General features: G+C 33.5%; 1 protein-coding gene across 1 annotated transcript in view; it reads left to right on the forward strand.

The window, feature by feature from the left end:
* The window catches only part of Dctn4 (dynactin subunit 4), a 32,700-nt gene that overhangs the window by 10,400 nt on the left and 8,370 nt on the right, over window positions 1-13,930 (forward strand). Inside the window, exons 5-11 of the mRNA XM_076856697.2 lie at window positions 1,393-1,500; window positions 3,069-3,142; window positions 3,791-3,903; window positions 4,205-4,314; window positions 9,053-9,126; window positions 12,307-12,361; window positions 13,482-13,589. Of these exons, the coding sequence (XP_076712812.1) occupies window positions 1,393-1,500; window positions 3,069-3,142; window positions 3,791-3,903; window positions 4,205-4,314; window positions 9,053-9,126; window positions 12,307-12,361; window positions 13,482-13,589 (642 nt within the window). The remainder of the gene's footprint in view (window positions 1-1,392; window positions 1,501-3,068; window positions 3,143-3,790; window positions 3,904-4,204; window positions 4,315-9,052; window positions 9,127-12,306; window positions 12,362-13,481; window positions 13,590-13,930) is intronic.

Consider the following 13,930-nt stretch of genomic DNA (forward strand, 5'->3'; position numbering starts at 1 on the left):
TTGAATTCTTGCATGAATTATAGAAATGCTTACATGTATGCATACGCGCGCGCACACACATTTCAGACATAAAAAGTGAATATATGCCAAAGACTATATTGAATTATAGGATATATGGTCCCTACTTTCATAGAGATTAAGTCTAATGGGGGGGGGGGTGTCAAATCAATCATTCCGATAATTCCCAGATAAAGAGAAAACCATGGTAAGTAATGTAAAGGAGAGAAATTGTGCCATGTGAACATGTGAAGGGGTAAGGGACATCCACTGAGAATTGAGGAGAACAGGCACAGAGGGGAAAGAATGTAAGGCAGGGAAACAACATATGCAAAGATCTTGTAAGTGAAGGAAGCAAAACATATGGTAGGTAAGAAAGGGAGTGTCACTAGAGTGGAGCATAGTCACAACAAAGAGGAATTTAGGGTCTAACCATGCAGGACATACATGTGGACCAAATTAAGGAGTTTGAGAAACTATTAAGTGCTTTTAAGCCTGGAGGAGATAACAGGATCAGATTAGTGTTCCTAAAAAGTAGTTACTGCTGAATTCAGAGTACAGTCATGGGCACCATAAGTCTAGTTGATTCAGTTGTAGGAATTGGTTAAATACCTTGTAGGGTATCTCTTTCTAATAAGTTACAACCTTTTTAAAAAAATGACATTGATCTATTTGCACTGGATAGAAAGATGAACCCAATGTATTTGTACTGGATAGAAAGTTCAGGATATTTGCAGTGAAAAAGAATGTTATAATTTTCATTCCATTTTACATGGAAATTCAAGTTGTATGTCTATACACAGGTGTTTTGAAATTATGCAAAATATAATGTGCTATGTCTCTAGTGTATGAGAATGATATCTAAACTGATAGTAGTGGATAACTGAGTAAAGATGTCTACTTAGGCACACAGAGATGAAAGAGAAGTTTTATGGTTTATTTATGTTTATATATTATTTGAACTGTTTGTAAATAATGTATGCTGCTTTATGATTAAAATACTTTAAAAGTAAAAGAGTATGATGGAAGAGTATAAGATAGAATATGAAATGTCTTATTCTTGGAAATAAATGATTCATGCAGAAAAAAATAGGAGCAATTGGAAGAAGAAATAAGCAGTAAAATAAAACAACAATGAAAAAAAGAACCTGAAATTTTCAAGTCTTTTTATTGCCCATTTCTTTCTGTGGTTGAACTTGAAGGTTTCATTTCGATTCTAAAAGCAGATCATGTAGTGAAGAAATTCTCTTTAAAGAAAAAGCACATACTTGCCCATCTTAACTAATTTGTCTTCTCTATACTGATTATGTAACTAGTCAATGTGGTTTATCTATTTTGTATGTTTCCTGTTAGCTTTTTTTGCAAAACAAATACTAAGCCTTTGATTTATTACAGATGAACAAATTGATTGAATATTACCAGCAGCTTGCTCAGAAAGAGAAGGTTGAGCGAGATCGCAAGAAATTGGCACGACGTAGAAACTATATGCCTCTGGCTTTTTCGGTGAGGATTTGGTACCAAAAAAATGGACATTGCAAAACTTGTGGGACATAACATTTCAAAAAGTGGCCATTGTCCTATATTCCTGAGTGTTGGGTAGCAGACGCTTGAGCCCAAAGGACATTTGTGTTTTTTTCACCATTATTTCTATCTTTTGAATATTTCCCCTCAAAAGGCTACTATTTAATTTTATAGGCACCGCCTAACTCAACTTGCAACTTTTGTGTATTCGAGAAAGTCTGAGAAGAAGAAGGTGGGCAAGTGGTAGATTTTATTGAGATTACCCGTATAGCCTACCTTTGACACCCTGGTAGTAGTAGTTTCCCAACTCTAGTTATTTTATTTATTTATTTATTTATTTTTTGATACCTTCCCATATTTCTCCAAAATCAGAAACACTGACTTTTACACAGTGCATTTGAGTGGTTAAATAGTAATAGATACACATGCAATTTTTTATAGGAATTATTTATGGAAGTTATTCTTTAATCAGTTTTTATACTAGTAGGTAGAAGCAAGAGATGAAAGTTTTGAGTTTTTGTTGTTGTCCCCCAAGTTTTATTTGCTTTTATGGAACAATTTGGTTTCTTTGTGCTTGCTTGAGATCCAACAGATTGACATTCAATAAAGAACATTTATTGAATGTCAGTGATGTGTCAAGCACTGTGCTAAGCACTTTGTTTGTATTATTGAATGTCAATGATGTGTCAAGCACATGCTTAGCACTCTGTTTGTATTATTTTATTTAATCCTCACGACAATCTTGTGGGACAGATAATGTATCCCCATTTTACACTTGACATAATGAGAGCTGGCAGGATGAACTAACTTGTCATACTGTATAGACATGAGAATGAGTTAAGCCATTATAACCCTAAAGATTGGTAAGGTTCATATGAAAATATTTAGATTGGAATTTAATAAAACACTGATATTTGCAAAGCAACCAGATTTTTTTCAAGTCCAAAGGTATAATCAGCACATGCGGTACTATATATTTAGGAGAGGAATTTAAATTAAATGCATTATCCTTCCAACTTTCCCATATACCTGCCTGCTGTATGAGTTTGCTTCTATCTTATGCTGCATTTTTTTGTCTCTGTTGCAACCTGCTGCTATTTGGGGGCTCTACAGCAACATACTATTCATGTAGTGGTAAGTTCTCTTTTATAATTCTTGCTAACCCTGAAGAAGTTAGCAGATGGTCACTGGTGTTCCAGGACGAAATTCATCACCTGTCTTAGACACTCCACATAGTTCTTGCCTGAGCCACAGCTTAGATTTTTTAGCTTAATAGCAAAAACTCACATTTAATTCACTTTTACTGGTATTAATGTAGTTTCAGTCTCCATTTTGGTGCTTTTATTATTTTAGGAATAGAATAATGGTGTGGGTTTACAAACCACCATCTTTAAAAGCAGCTTTTAAATTAGTTTTTGGGTTTTGTTTTGTTTTGTTTTGTGTTTGCTTATTTCCCGAAGCTTCTCATGCTATCCCACCCCAAATTCTTTGTTTCAGTGAATACAATGTATAAATGGATTTTCTAATAGGGATTTTTGAATTTTGTTTAGGATAAATATGGTCTTGGAACCAGGCTTCAGCGACCCCGAGCTGGTGCATCCATCAGTACCCTTGCTGGACTTTCGTAAGTTTGAACATTAGATTTTGAAAAGAAAAGCAGGTATCAAAATTAATATTTAAGGAACTTTTTTTTTTTTTTTTTTGCCAGGCCATGGGGGGTACCAGGGATTGAACTCAGGAGTACTCAACCACTGCACCACATTCCTAGCCCTATTTTGTATTTTATTTAGAGACAGGGTCTCACTGGGTTGCTTAGTATATCACATTACTGAGGCTGGTTTTGAACTTGTGATCCTCCTGTCTCAGTCCCCTGAGCCACTGCAGGTGTGCCCCCCAAAAGAGAAAAAGGATATATGTCAATGGGGAAAGAGATTTTCATACTTAGAAAAAAAAAAAAAAAACCAGATGTGGTGGCACAGGCCTGTAATTCCAGCGGCTCAAGAGGCTGAGGTAGGTGGATCATGAGTTTAAAGCCAGTCTCAGCAACTTCGTGAGGCCATAAGCAATTCAGCAAAATGCTGTATCTAAATAAAATATAAAAAGGGCTGGAGATGTGGCTCAATGGTTAAGTACCCTGGATTCAATGCCCAGTACCAAAAAAAGAAAAGATCAAAACTAATGAATATTCTACAATAGAAGAATATGTCAAATATTGGTACAACTCGGAGGATGATCATATGGATCCTTGGGAAATTAATCTCTTATCTTTTAGCCTTAAAGAAGGAGAGGACCAGAAAGAGATAAAGATTGAGCCAGCTCAAGCTGTGGATGAAGTGGAACCTTTACCTGAAGACTATTACACAAGACCAGTAAATTTAACAGAGGGTAATTTTACACTGTTTCTATTATACACATACTTACTTTTTGTTATTTATTTGCCTGGTGACTGAGATGTTTAATGGACTAGTTGTTAGTGGTAAAATTATACATAGAAAATAAAATAGATGTAATCATTTGAAGAACTATAAAATGTCTATCAAGTTTCTGAATTGTAGTTTTTTGAACAACACTATCTATAATGGTAGTATTGCTCCGTGTAACTACTGACTACATAAGTCAGATTTTGAAAGTCACTAAACTAAACATTTTTAAAGTCACTAAACTTAGTTTCTGCCTTTCACTATAGTAACTACCCTTCAGCAGCGCCTCTTACAGCCTGACTTCCAACCAATTTGTGCTTCACAACTCTATCCTCGTCACAAACATCTTCTGATCAAACGGTCCCTGCGCTGCCGAGTAAGTATTCTTTTCTGTAGAGTTGGCATTTGTACAAGAGAAAAGCAGAAATAAATAGAATTGGTATCTGACCAATGTGGTAAATACAGAAAACAGAGAATATATCAGGAACCCAGTCATTATTTCAATATATTTCAGTTGATCTGCTTTCAATATAAACTCAAACCTCACAATCCTATGGAGGTAAATACTGTTGTTATCCTACTTTACAAATGTGGAGTCTGAAATATCTGAAGGTTTAATGCACAGTGCTAATCCCTGAAAGAGTGTATAGCTTTTAGGCTGGTAGAGATGGGGGAAAACACTAATACAAAATAAGAAATTTAAAAGAGAGCAAAAAATAAGAAAAATGAGCAAAATTCAGGCTCTAGAAATCTATAGGACAAACAACATCTGAATCTGTACAGTTCAGCATGGTATCCACTAGTCACATATGGACTGAGCACTTGAAATGTGATAGTGCAACTAAGACATTAAATCTTTTGCTCATTTAAATAACCACATATGGATACTGAGCTAATGTTACCAAATAATGCAGCTGTTGATTAAGAGCAACCAAAAAAACTGTACAGACTTTATGTAGATCCTGATTTAAATTAAGAGAAAAAAAGGGATCTTGAGAGGAAGGGAAAGAGGAAAAAATGAAAAAGAATGTATCAAATCTTTGGAGAAATTTAAACACTGACAGAGTTTTTGATGTTATTAAAGAATTGTTCTTTTTTTACTGGATGTGATGGTGCATATCTGTTATTTAAGCAACTCAGGAGGCTAAGGCAGAAGAATCAAAGTTCAAGGCTAGCCTCAGTAACTTAGCAAGACCCTGTCTCAAAATTAAGATATAAATGGACTGGGGATGTCACTTAGTGGTAAAGTGCCCCTGGGTCAATCCCCAGTACCCCCCCCAAAAAAAAAAATTGTTGCTTTTTTTTGGTTTGGTTTGGTTTGTTTTAGAGACAATAATAGTATTGCTATTTTTAAAAATAACTTTATCTTTGGGAGATACTGAAATATTTATGGATCAAATGTCATGATGTCTGACATCACAAAGCAAAGCTATTAAGGATAAGGAGTAAGATGAAAGAATAGAAGCAGCAAGATTGAGTATCAAAGTAGTGATGGTTGAAGTTAGATGATAAGGACCTAAGAATTTGTGATAATGAAGAACCTTTTTTTAAAGAAAATAAGAGGCAAAGTAACCTATAACTTGGTGGTTCAGTTAGAAAGCATGTAGTTAGATTAAAAACCAGATATTTTACTATTTTCATTTAATACTAATAAACTGAATGCTTCCATTAAAAGATAAAGATTACCACACTAATAAAATGAACAAATTGAAACAACTCATCTTTATGCTGATTACAAGAAACACAAACATGGAGAATTCAGAAAAGTTGAAGTTATAGATATATGGAAAAAGATATTTTATAGACTTTTATAAAAGAATAATTTATTAAAAAAAATATTTAGCTCACTAAGAAACTAAGAGACTACTTTTTTTTTTTTAGTTGTAAGTGGACACAATACCTTTGTTTTATTTATTTATATGTGGTGCTGAGGTTCAAACCCAGGGCCTCACACATGTTAGGCGAGTGCTCTACTGCTGAGCCCCAGCCCCACCCAAGAGACTACATTTGTATGTACCAAATAAAATAAAACTCAAAATACATAAAGTAACGTTTGAGAAAATTACATAAATAGACATAAATAATCAGTAACTGAGAACAAACATAAAAAATCATTAAGGAATATGGAATCTTTGGACAATTTTATAATCCTGACCAAATGAGCATATATAAAGCATTTACCTAATATCTGCAGAATATGTACATTGATTTTAAATAAACACAGAACACTTATAAAAAATGACTATATACTGGATTGTAAAGTAAGTCTCAACATTTTTCAGAAAATAATATTGTTGAATTACATGAATTTAATCATAATATAATTAAGTTAGAAATCAGTAAGTCCTGTAGAACAAAGCTTAGAAATTTATAGGTATGTGTACCTGTGTGTAGAGATACAGATGTAGGTAAGGGTATGTGTGTATATTAAAAAAGTTAAAAGATCCCTTTCTTAGCATCCATTTCAAGAAGTTACAATAGCAAAGTAAATCTAAAGGAACCAGAAAGATGAACAGATACTATATTAATGAGTTAAGAAAACAATATAAAATGCAAACAAGAAACAAAATCAAAAGTCACTTCCTTAAAAGAGAGTAAAAATAATAGTAAATTAAATTAATAGATATTGTCGGTTATATATTATAGCATTAATATACCAATATCTATCAAATGTAAATAAGCAGTTAACCTTTTGTCCCATCAGCCTCACTTCTAGTATTCTACCCTGCACTTCCACAAGAATCAACCAAAATAAGCAGAGTTACAGTATATACACCCAATGTATGCTATAAATTTATTAAAAATAATGTATTAATATGGGACATATTTTAAGTAGAGAAAGGGTACATGGAAGATACATGGCTTTATATAAGAAGGGAGAAAAACTAAAGATATGTACAAACATGAAAAAAGAAAACTTTGTGTGTATATTATATGTATACATTTTATATATATATATATATATATATATATACACACACACACACACATATGTGTGTATACACATATATATACATACTTATATGTATGTGTATATACACACACATATGTGTGTATACACATATATATACATACTTATATGTATGTGTATATACACACACACATACGTAGATATATATGTAATACCCTATCAGAACAGAATAGAAAAAGTAGAAACAGAACTATGCATGTGAGAGAATTTGATATTTATAAAATATGGTGTTGCAGGTCATTGGGAAAAAGAATAAGATGATTAAATTTTGTCAAGTTAAATGAGTATATGAAAAAAAATTGAGTTCATACCTTGACATGAAAGTCAATTTCAGGAACATTTCAAGCAAATGTGAAGCATAAAACCTCTAAGAAGAAAATATAGGTAGGAGAGTGTTCCATAAATAAGACCAAAACGTCAAATATGTAACTTTCTACTATAGAGTAATTTTTAAGTTAAAAATCTTTTATTATAGGGGCTGGGGTTGTGGCTCAGTGGTAGAATGCTTGCCTCGCACGTGTGGGGCACTGGGTTCGATCCTCAACATCACATAAAAATAATTAAAATAAAGATATTGTGTTAATCTACAACTAAAAAAATTATTTTTTTAAATTTTTTACTATAAAGTAAAAAGCTGTATATTCAACCACATTAAAAGTAAATTTGTGCTCCCATCCCAAAGAAAACCTATTATACAAAAGGCCACAGACTGAGAAGAGTAATTTATAAAGTATATAATTAATAATTAGTACCCAGAATATATAATGAACTTTAGCAAATCAGCAAAGAAAAGATAGTCCAATATAAAAAATAACAAGTAGATAGTAACATATAAATCATAGCCAAGAAATCCTAATAGCCAGTAAACCTGAAAAATATTCAAACTTACACAGTAATTAGAGAAATGTACATTAAAACTACTGTAAGACACCACTTCATAATTATCTGATTATCAAAAGCTAGCAGTTTGGCAGTATCTATTAATAAATGCATACACCCATTGATCTGGTTTCAGGAAATTATCGTATAGATATGTGTATACATTGGAAAGTAATTGAAGTATAAGAATACTCATTGCTGCTTTACCTGTATAGCAAAATAGTGGAAATATACTATATATCCATCAAATCATGTCTGGTTAAATAAATTAACAAAAATTGTTAGAGTGGGACTGAAAGGCTTTTCTTTGTATGCTGGAATGCAATTAATACCAAGCTAGATTAAGTGAAAAAAAGCAGAAGGCAAAAGAATGTATAAAATGTTCCTTTTTGTATTATTGTAAAGAAAGAAAGATCTTATGTCTTTATGTGTATAGGCTTATGTAGATTTAGTTTGGCTCTGGAGCAAGGAACAAGGGAGGATACAGGTAATGGGTAATCTTTACACTGGATACCTTTTTTGTACAGGTAAAAAAAAACAAAAATTTAGACATCATTACCCTAGGTGCATTTATGACTGCACATATGGTGTCACTCCACAACATATAACCAGAGAAATGAAAAGTTGTGCTCCATTTTGTGTATAATGAATCGAGTTACAATCTGCTGTCATGTATACCTAATTAGAATAAATAAACTTTTTTTAAAAATTGAACCAGTTTTATATAATACCCTTTTTTTTAAGGAGATAGTAAAGAGTGCCCAAAAAAGACAACAAAAGTGGTAAATAATCATTGTGGTATTTTGAAGCATGGGATTATACTACTGGAATTATGCTACTTGGATTTAAATTTTACTTTCCACTCTAATTGGCTCTGTGAGGTTGTACAGGTTATTTATGCTTCTTGTGTCCCATTTTAATCATCTGTAAAGTGGGAACATTAAAAGTACTTACACCCATGTTATAAGTTTATGTGATGTTTAAATCCATTTAATCCACATTTTTCAGCATATACAGTAAATACTACTTGCTATGTATGAGTGATTTCAGTAGTTTTTAAGTCATATAAAGGTATAATAGTATTTGATAGTGTGATCACTTGTCTTTTATAATTTTCAGTTAGCAATAGAATACACTGTATTTCAAACCATAGCCTTACAGCAGGATAAAAGAAAATTCTTATTAAATGCCATCCTTCTGAATTTATCAGCTCTATGGATCAGCAAAGTATATTCTTGTTTTTCTCTGATATATTTCTTTCTAGAAATGTGAACATAATTTGAGCAAGCCGGAATTTAATCCAACATCTATCAAATTCAAAATCCAACTGGTTGCTGTGTGAGTATTTGGGGTTGGTGTTTTGTATTGATTTTGGTTTGGGGTTTTATTCAGTACGAAAGAAATAGAAAAATTGTATCAGAATAATGTTATCATTCCATTCCTGTTCAAGTTTTGAATTTAGTTACATTCTATGAAATTTGAGGGGCAGAGTGGTATGTTGATTATTAGATGGAGAGTCATTATTCATTCCTTACAAATTAAAAAGTACCTAAGTTTGGGGATAATACTTTCAAAAACTAAAAAATAATAAAGTATAACAAATTAAAGAGTATGCCTGAAGCAATGTTAATTTTATTTTGAGTGGAATAAAAGTGATTAAAGTAGTGTTAACTCACTGAGGCTTGTCAGTGGAAGGAGATTTTGTAAATAAAAATCACCCATCAAATAAGAAAAATATTTTGAAAAATTATGAAAATATTGACTAAATGTAAAATAAGCATTTCCTTCCAAGCAAAGAAAGAAACCACTAAGGAAACACCTTTGACATTGGCAAAATGAAACATGAGCTGTAAAAGATAAAATTAACAGACAGTAGAACAGGAAAGAGTATTTGGCACTCGTGAAAAGTTAATAGCCCTGGTTTGTAGGATTTTCATCAATTCCAACATAAAAATAGAAGTAGTGAGATGGGTTGTAAGGGTAAAGGGTTTGAACAGGCAGCATGAGGAGAAATTCAAAATGGCCAGAAGATACATATGAAAAATGCTAAGATTTGATTGGAAAGGATTTAAAAATAGCATCTAATGCTCATGAGAATGTAGGTAAATATTTATTCACATACATTATTGATAGGATTATGAATTGCTAGAATCTTTTTGGAGAATGGTCTGAGAATATCAAGACAAATTACAGACTTTTTAACCCAACAGTGCTATCTCGGGAATCTATTCTGTAGAAACAAAAGCAAAAGCAATACATAAGGATTCATTTTACACAAATATATCCTAAAAATGTATTGTAGCTTTTTTTTTTAAGTTGATGTACGGTCTCTCTTTCTTTTTTTTTTTTTTGGTAACAGAGATTGAACTCAGAGGTACTTGACCACCAAGCCACATCCATAGCCCTATTTTGTATTTTATTTACAGACAGGGTCTCACTGAGTTGCTAAGTACCTTGGTTTTGCTGAGGCTGGCTCTGAACTCCAGATCCTCCTGCCTCAGCCTCCCAAGCTGCTGAGAATACAGGCATGCACCACTATTGCTGGCATGTATTGTAGCATTTTAATGGTAAAAACTGGAAACAATTTTCAGTGTCAGACTGATTAGCCATCAATGAGGAAATTACTTATTAAATTGAGATACATTCCTACAATACATTATCATACAGCAATTTTTTAAAAAGCCATTGGACTGGATGCAGTGGCAAACACCTGTAATACCAACTACTTAGGAGGCTGAGGCAGGAGGATTCAACTTGGAGGCCAACCTTGGCAATTTAGCAAGACCCCGTCTCAAAATGAAAAACTGAAAAGGAAGAAGCAGCTGGGGCCATAAGTCAGTGGTAGAGCACCCCTAGTTTCAGTCTGCAATACTGCAAAAAGGGGAGGGGGGCAAAAACATTGGGAAGTACTAAACTGGTGAGTTAGGAAGTTAGGAGAGTTAGGTGTGGGGTCTCTCACTCTATTTGTCTAAAGTTATTTCCCTCATCTTGAAATGGGAGTAATGCCAACCATGAGGTTGTTGAAAAGAATTATATAAGCTATTTTATTTGCATGCCATGTAACTCTAACTTACCATTTAAAAATGTTGTTTTAAAAATAAAAATATATATATGTTCTTTTTCCTAATTACTCTTTATTTAATATATAACTGGTTAGGAATTAAGAGAACTACAAAAATGGCACATGTAAATTCTAGGATTAACTCCTTTCTTAATTAAGACTAATTTCATACAGAAACCCTGAATGGTAGCATCACTTTCTTAAGCTTGCTTTGAGAAAAAGTGCTTTTTTTTTTTTTTTCTCCTATCATCTCAGTAGAATCGTCTGACAGTCTTAATACAGATTCCCTAGCTTAGACCAACTGAATCCAAACTCTTTTTAGGGAACCCTTGAATTTCAGTTAAATTACTCAATTAATCCTGCTGTTTTCTATGACAAATATGTAGCTTGAATTTAAAATATCTTATTTCCTTGATTATAAGATGTGGGTTTTTTCACTTTTAGTGTTACTGCAGGAGATTTTGTCTTATGTTAATATACATGCACAGCTAACATTTACACGTTTCATTGCAAACACTTTTTGTACATATTATTTAACTTTTCTTCACAAAAGATAAATACCATTATTGTCCTCATTTTATAAATGAAAATTTTGGTATCAAGAGATTGAACCCAGGGGCACTGAACCACAGCCTCAGCCCTTTTTATATTTTAAGACCAGATCTCACTAAGTTGCTTATTAGGGACTTGCTAAATTGCTGAAGCTGACCTTGAACTCCTAATCCTCCTGCCTCAGCTTCCCATGCCACTGGGATTACAAGCATACACAATATTCTTTTGTTTTATTCAGAAAGGCAGCATAAAACATAGTGATTAAAAGCAAGGTCATTGGAATTAAACTGCCAGAGTTTGAATTCTGGAATTTACCATGCCCAGTTTCTTCAATTTATTTATTTATTTATTTGATGGTGGGGATAATCCCATCTCGTGCAGTTTCAGTGAAGATTGCATTAACCAGTACTTATAAAGTGCTTAGAACATGGGCTGGCATACAAGTGCTATTTAAGTATTTGGTAAAAAATGTGTTTTTGTAGGAGCTGCAGTGGCACAATTGGTTAGTGTGCAGTACTTGTAAGAATATGTTTTTATATCCTGAAAACATATTAAATGAGATTTGGATTGTATAAGCAGTTGCCTTCTAGAACTATAAAAATGAAATAAGATCAAAAAATATATATCTAATGAGGAAAATATCAGTCATGAAACAAATACAACATAGGCTATAAACTAGCGCTATACATATAGGCTTTGTACTAAGATTTCTGAAAGCACTTGCTACCAGTTGGGTTTTTGTGTCTTATCTGTTACTGTGCCGATAAGATTCTTTAAAATTTTTTTCTCTTATATTTTCTATTTAACATAAGAAATTCTTTATTTATTGTACTACCTTTTTAAAAAGTAATAATAATTTCAAGAGATTCCGGTGAACATTAATGCATTTTTCTATTCATCAATAGCAATTATATTCCAGAAGTGAGAATCATGTCAATTCCCAACCTTCGCTACATGAAGGTTAGTACCTTACTTATTAGCAGAAAGAATTGACTGATTATTGATGTGTGCATGTGTGTTTGCTGTTGGATACAGTGAGCAAGGTGTAGAAAAGGAGTCAGTTTGGAATAATAAAGATTGAGGCTTTAAGTTGTTTTAAGCTGGGATTCTCAACAGCAGCAACTTCGGCATGTATATAGAAGGAGCAAGATGCACATTCTATAAAGATAGAATCGTAAGTGAGGGAAAGAAGGATGATGGTGGACCCCATAGGCATATGTCACTCTTCCCAGCCTGGAGATGCTTATGGTCTTACATGTGTCTAAACATCTCCACCGGGAATCAGCTAAATTTCTTCTCTACCAAAGCCCTTCTCTTAAAGTCCTGGTGTATACCCTTTTCCCTCACCCTCCTCTCTCTCACACCTCTGTCTCTCTCTCTCCAGTGAATTATAATATATTCTGTAATATCTGTACAGCTCTTTCCTTTCATGCTGCTAATAAAAACATTTAAATGTAGTCTCTTCATTTGAAAAAGTATTTCGCTGATATTGAGAATAGCAAACAGAGGTAAGTCACCATGGTTCAAGAAGTCTTAAAAGGGTCTTATTGTCTTGGTGTGTCATTTTTTTCTGTGTTAATACATCTTGCTAGGGCTGGGGTTGTGGCTCAGTGATAGACTGCTTGCCTGTCATGCGTGAGGCACTGGGTTTGACCCTCAGCATCACATAAAAATAAATAAAGGTATTATGTCCATCTACAACTAAAAAAATTTTTTAAATAAATTTTGCTAGCCTGTGGCTCCCATATTTTATTTATGAGGTCTTCCTCTTTTTAGTCTCTAAATGGCCATCTAGGTGGGATGAGCGTGGATAATACACATTCCTGAGAATTTCTGGATCTAGTAACTGGAATCTTTCATTTCCTCAATGAAGTAGCAGGTCCAGAGAACATAGCCTACTATATAAATAATAGAATGGAGATCACTTAACACAGAGAATGCAGTAATGTAGAGGTATAGGTAGGTCTCATTGCTAGGAGAACTGGAATGATTTTGTGAAATTCTTGGTGTAGCAGCTAAGAAAGTGGACATAGGTGGCAGTAGTGGCACATGTCTGAGAGATGCTTTTCTCATCTTCCAGGAGAGCCAGGTCCTTCTGACTCTTACGAATCCTGTGGAAAACCTTACCCATGTGACTCTGTTTGAGTGTGAGGAGGGGGATCCTGATGATATCAATAGCACTGCTAAGGTAGGAATGTTTTGCCTCATCCTAACTTTGTCTGTGGGAGCTTCATTTGACCTGGCTTAAAAGACTCTGCACTGTCATTTCCACATCTAGTCAGCAACTTCTATTTTCACCTTCTAATTGTTTTTCTTTATCTCCAGACATATTGCCATTGCTCTGTTGGAAGCTCTCATGATTTCTGCCCTGATTTGTGATAGTACTTTCTACCTGACCTCACCATATTTCACATACCCCACCTGTGTTTCAGCCCATCATTTGTATTGCCACCAGGGTGATCTTTCTAAAATCCAGCTACACAGCATGCTGATCATTTATCATCTTTCTGGCTTTAGAATGAAGTCCAA

Source organism: Callospermophilus lateralis, chromosome 5 (genome assembly GCF_048772815.1).
Source record: "Callospermophilus lateralis isolate mCalLat2 chromosome 5, mCalLat2.hap1, whole genome shotgun sequence".
Taxonomy (NCBI): Eukaryota; Metazoa; Chordata; class Mammalia; order Rodentia; family Sciuridae; genus Callospermophilus; species Callospermophilus lateralis.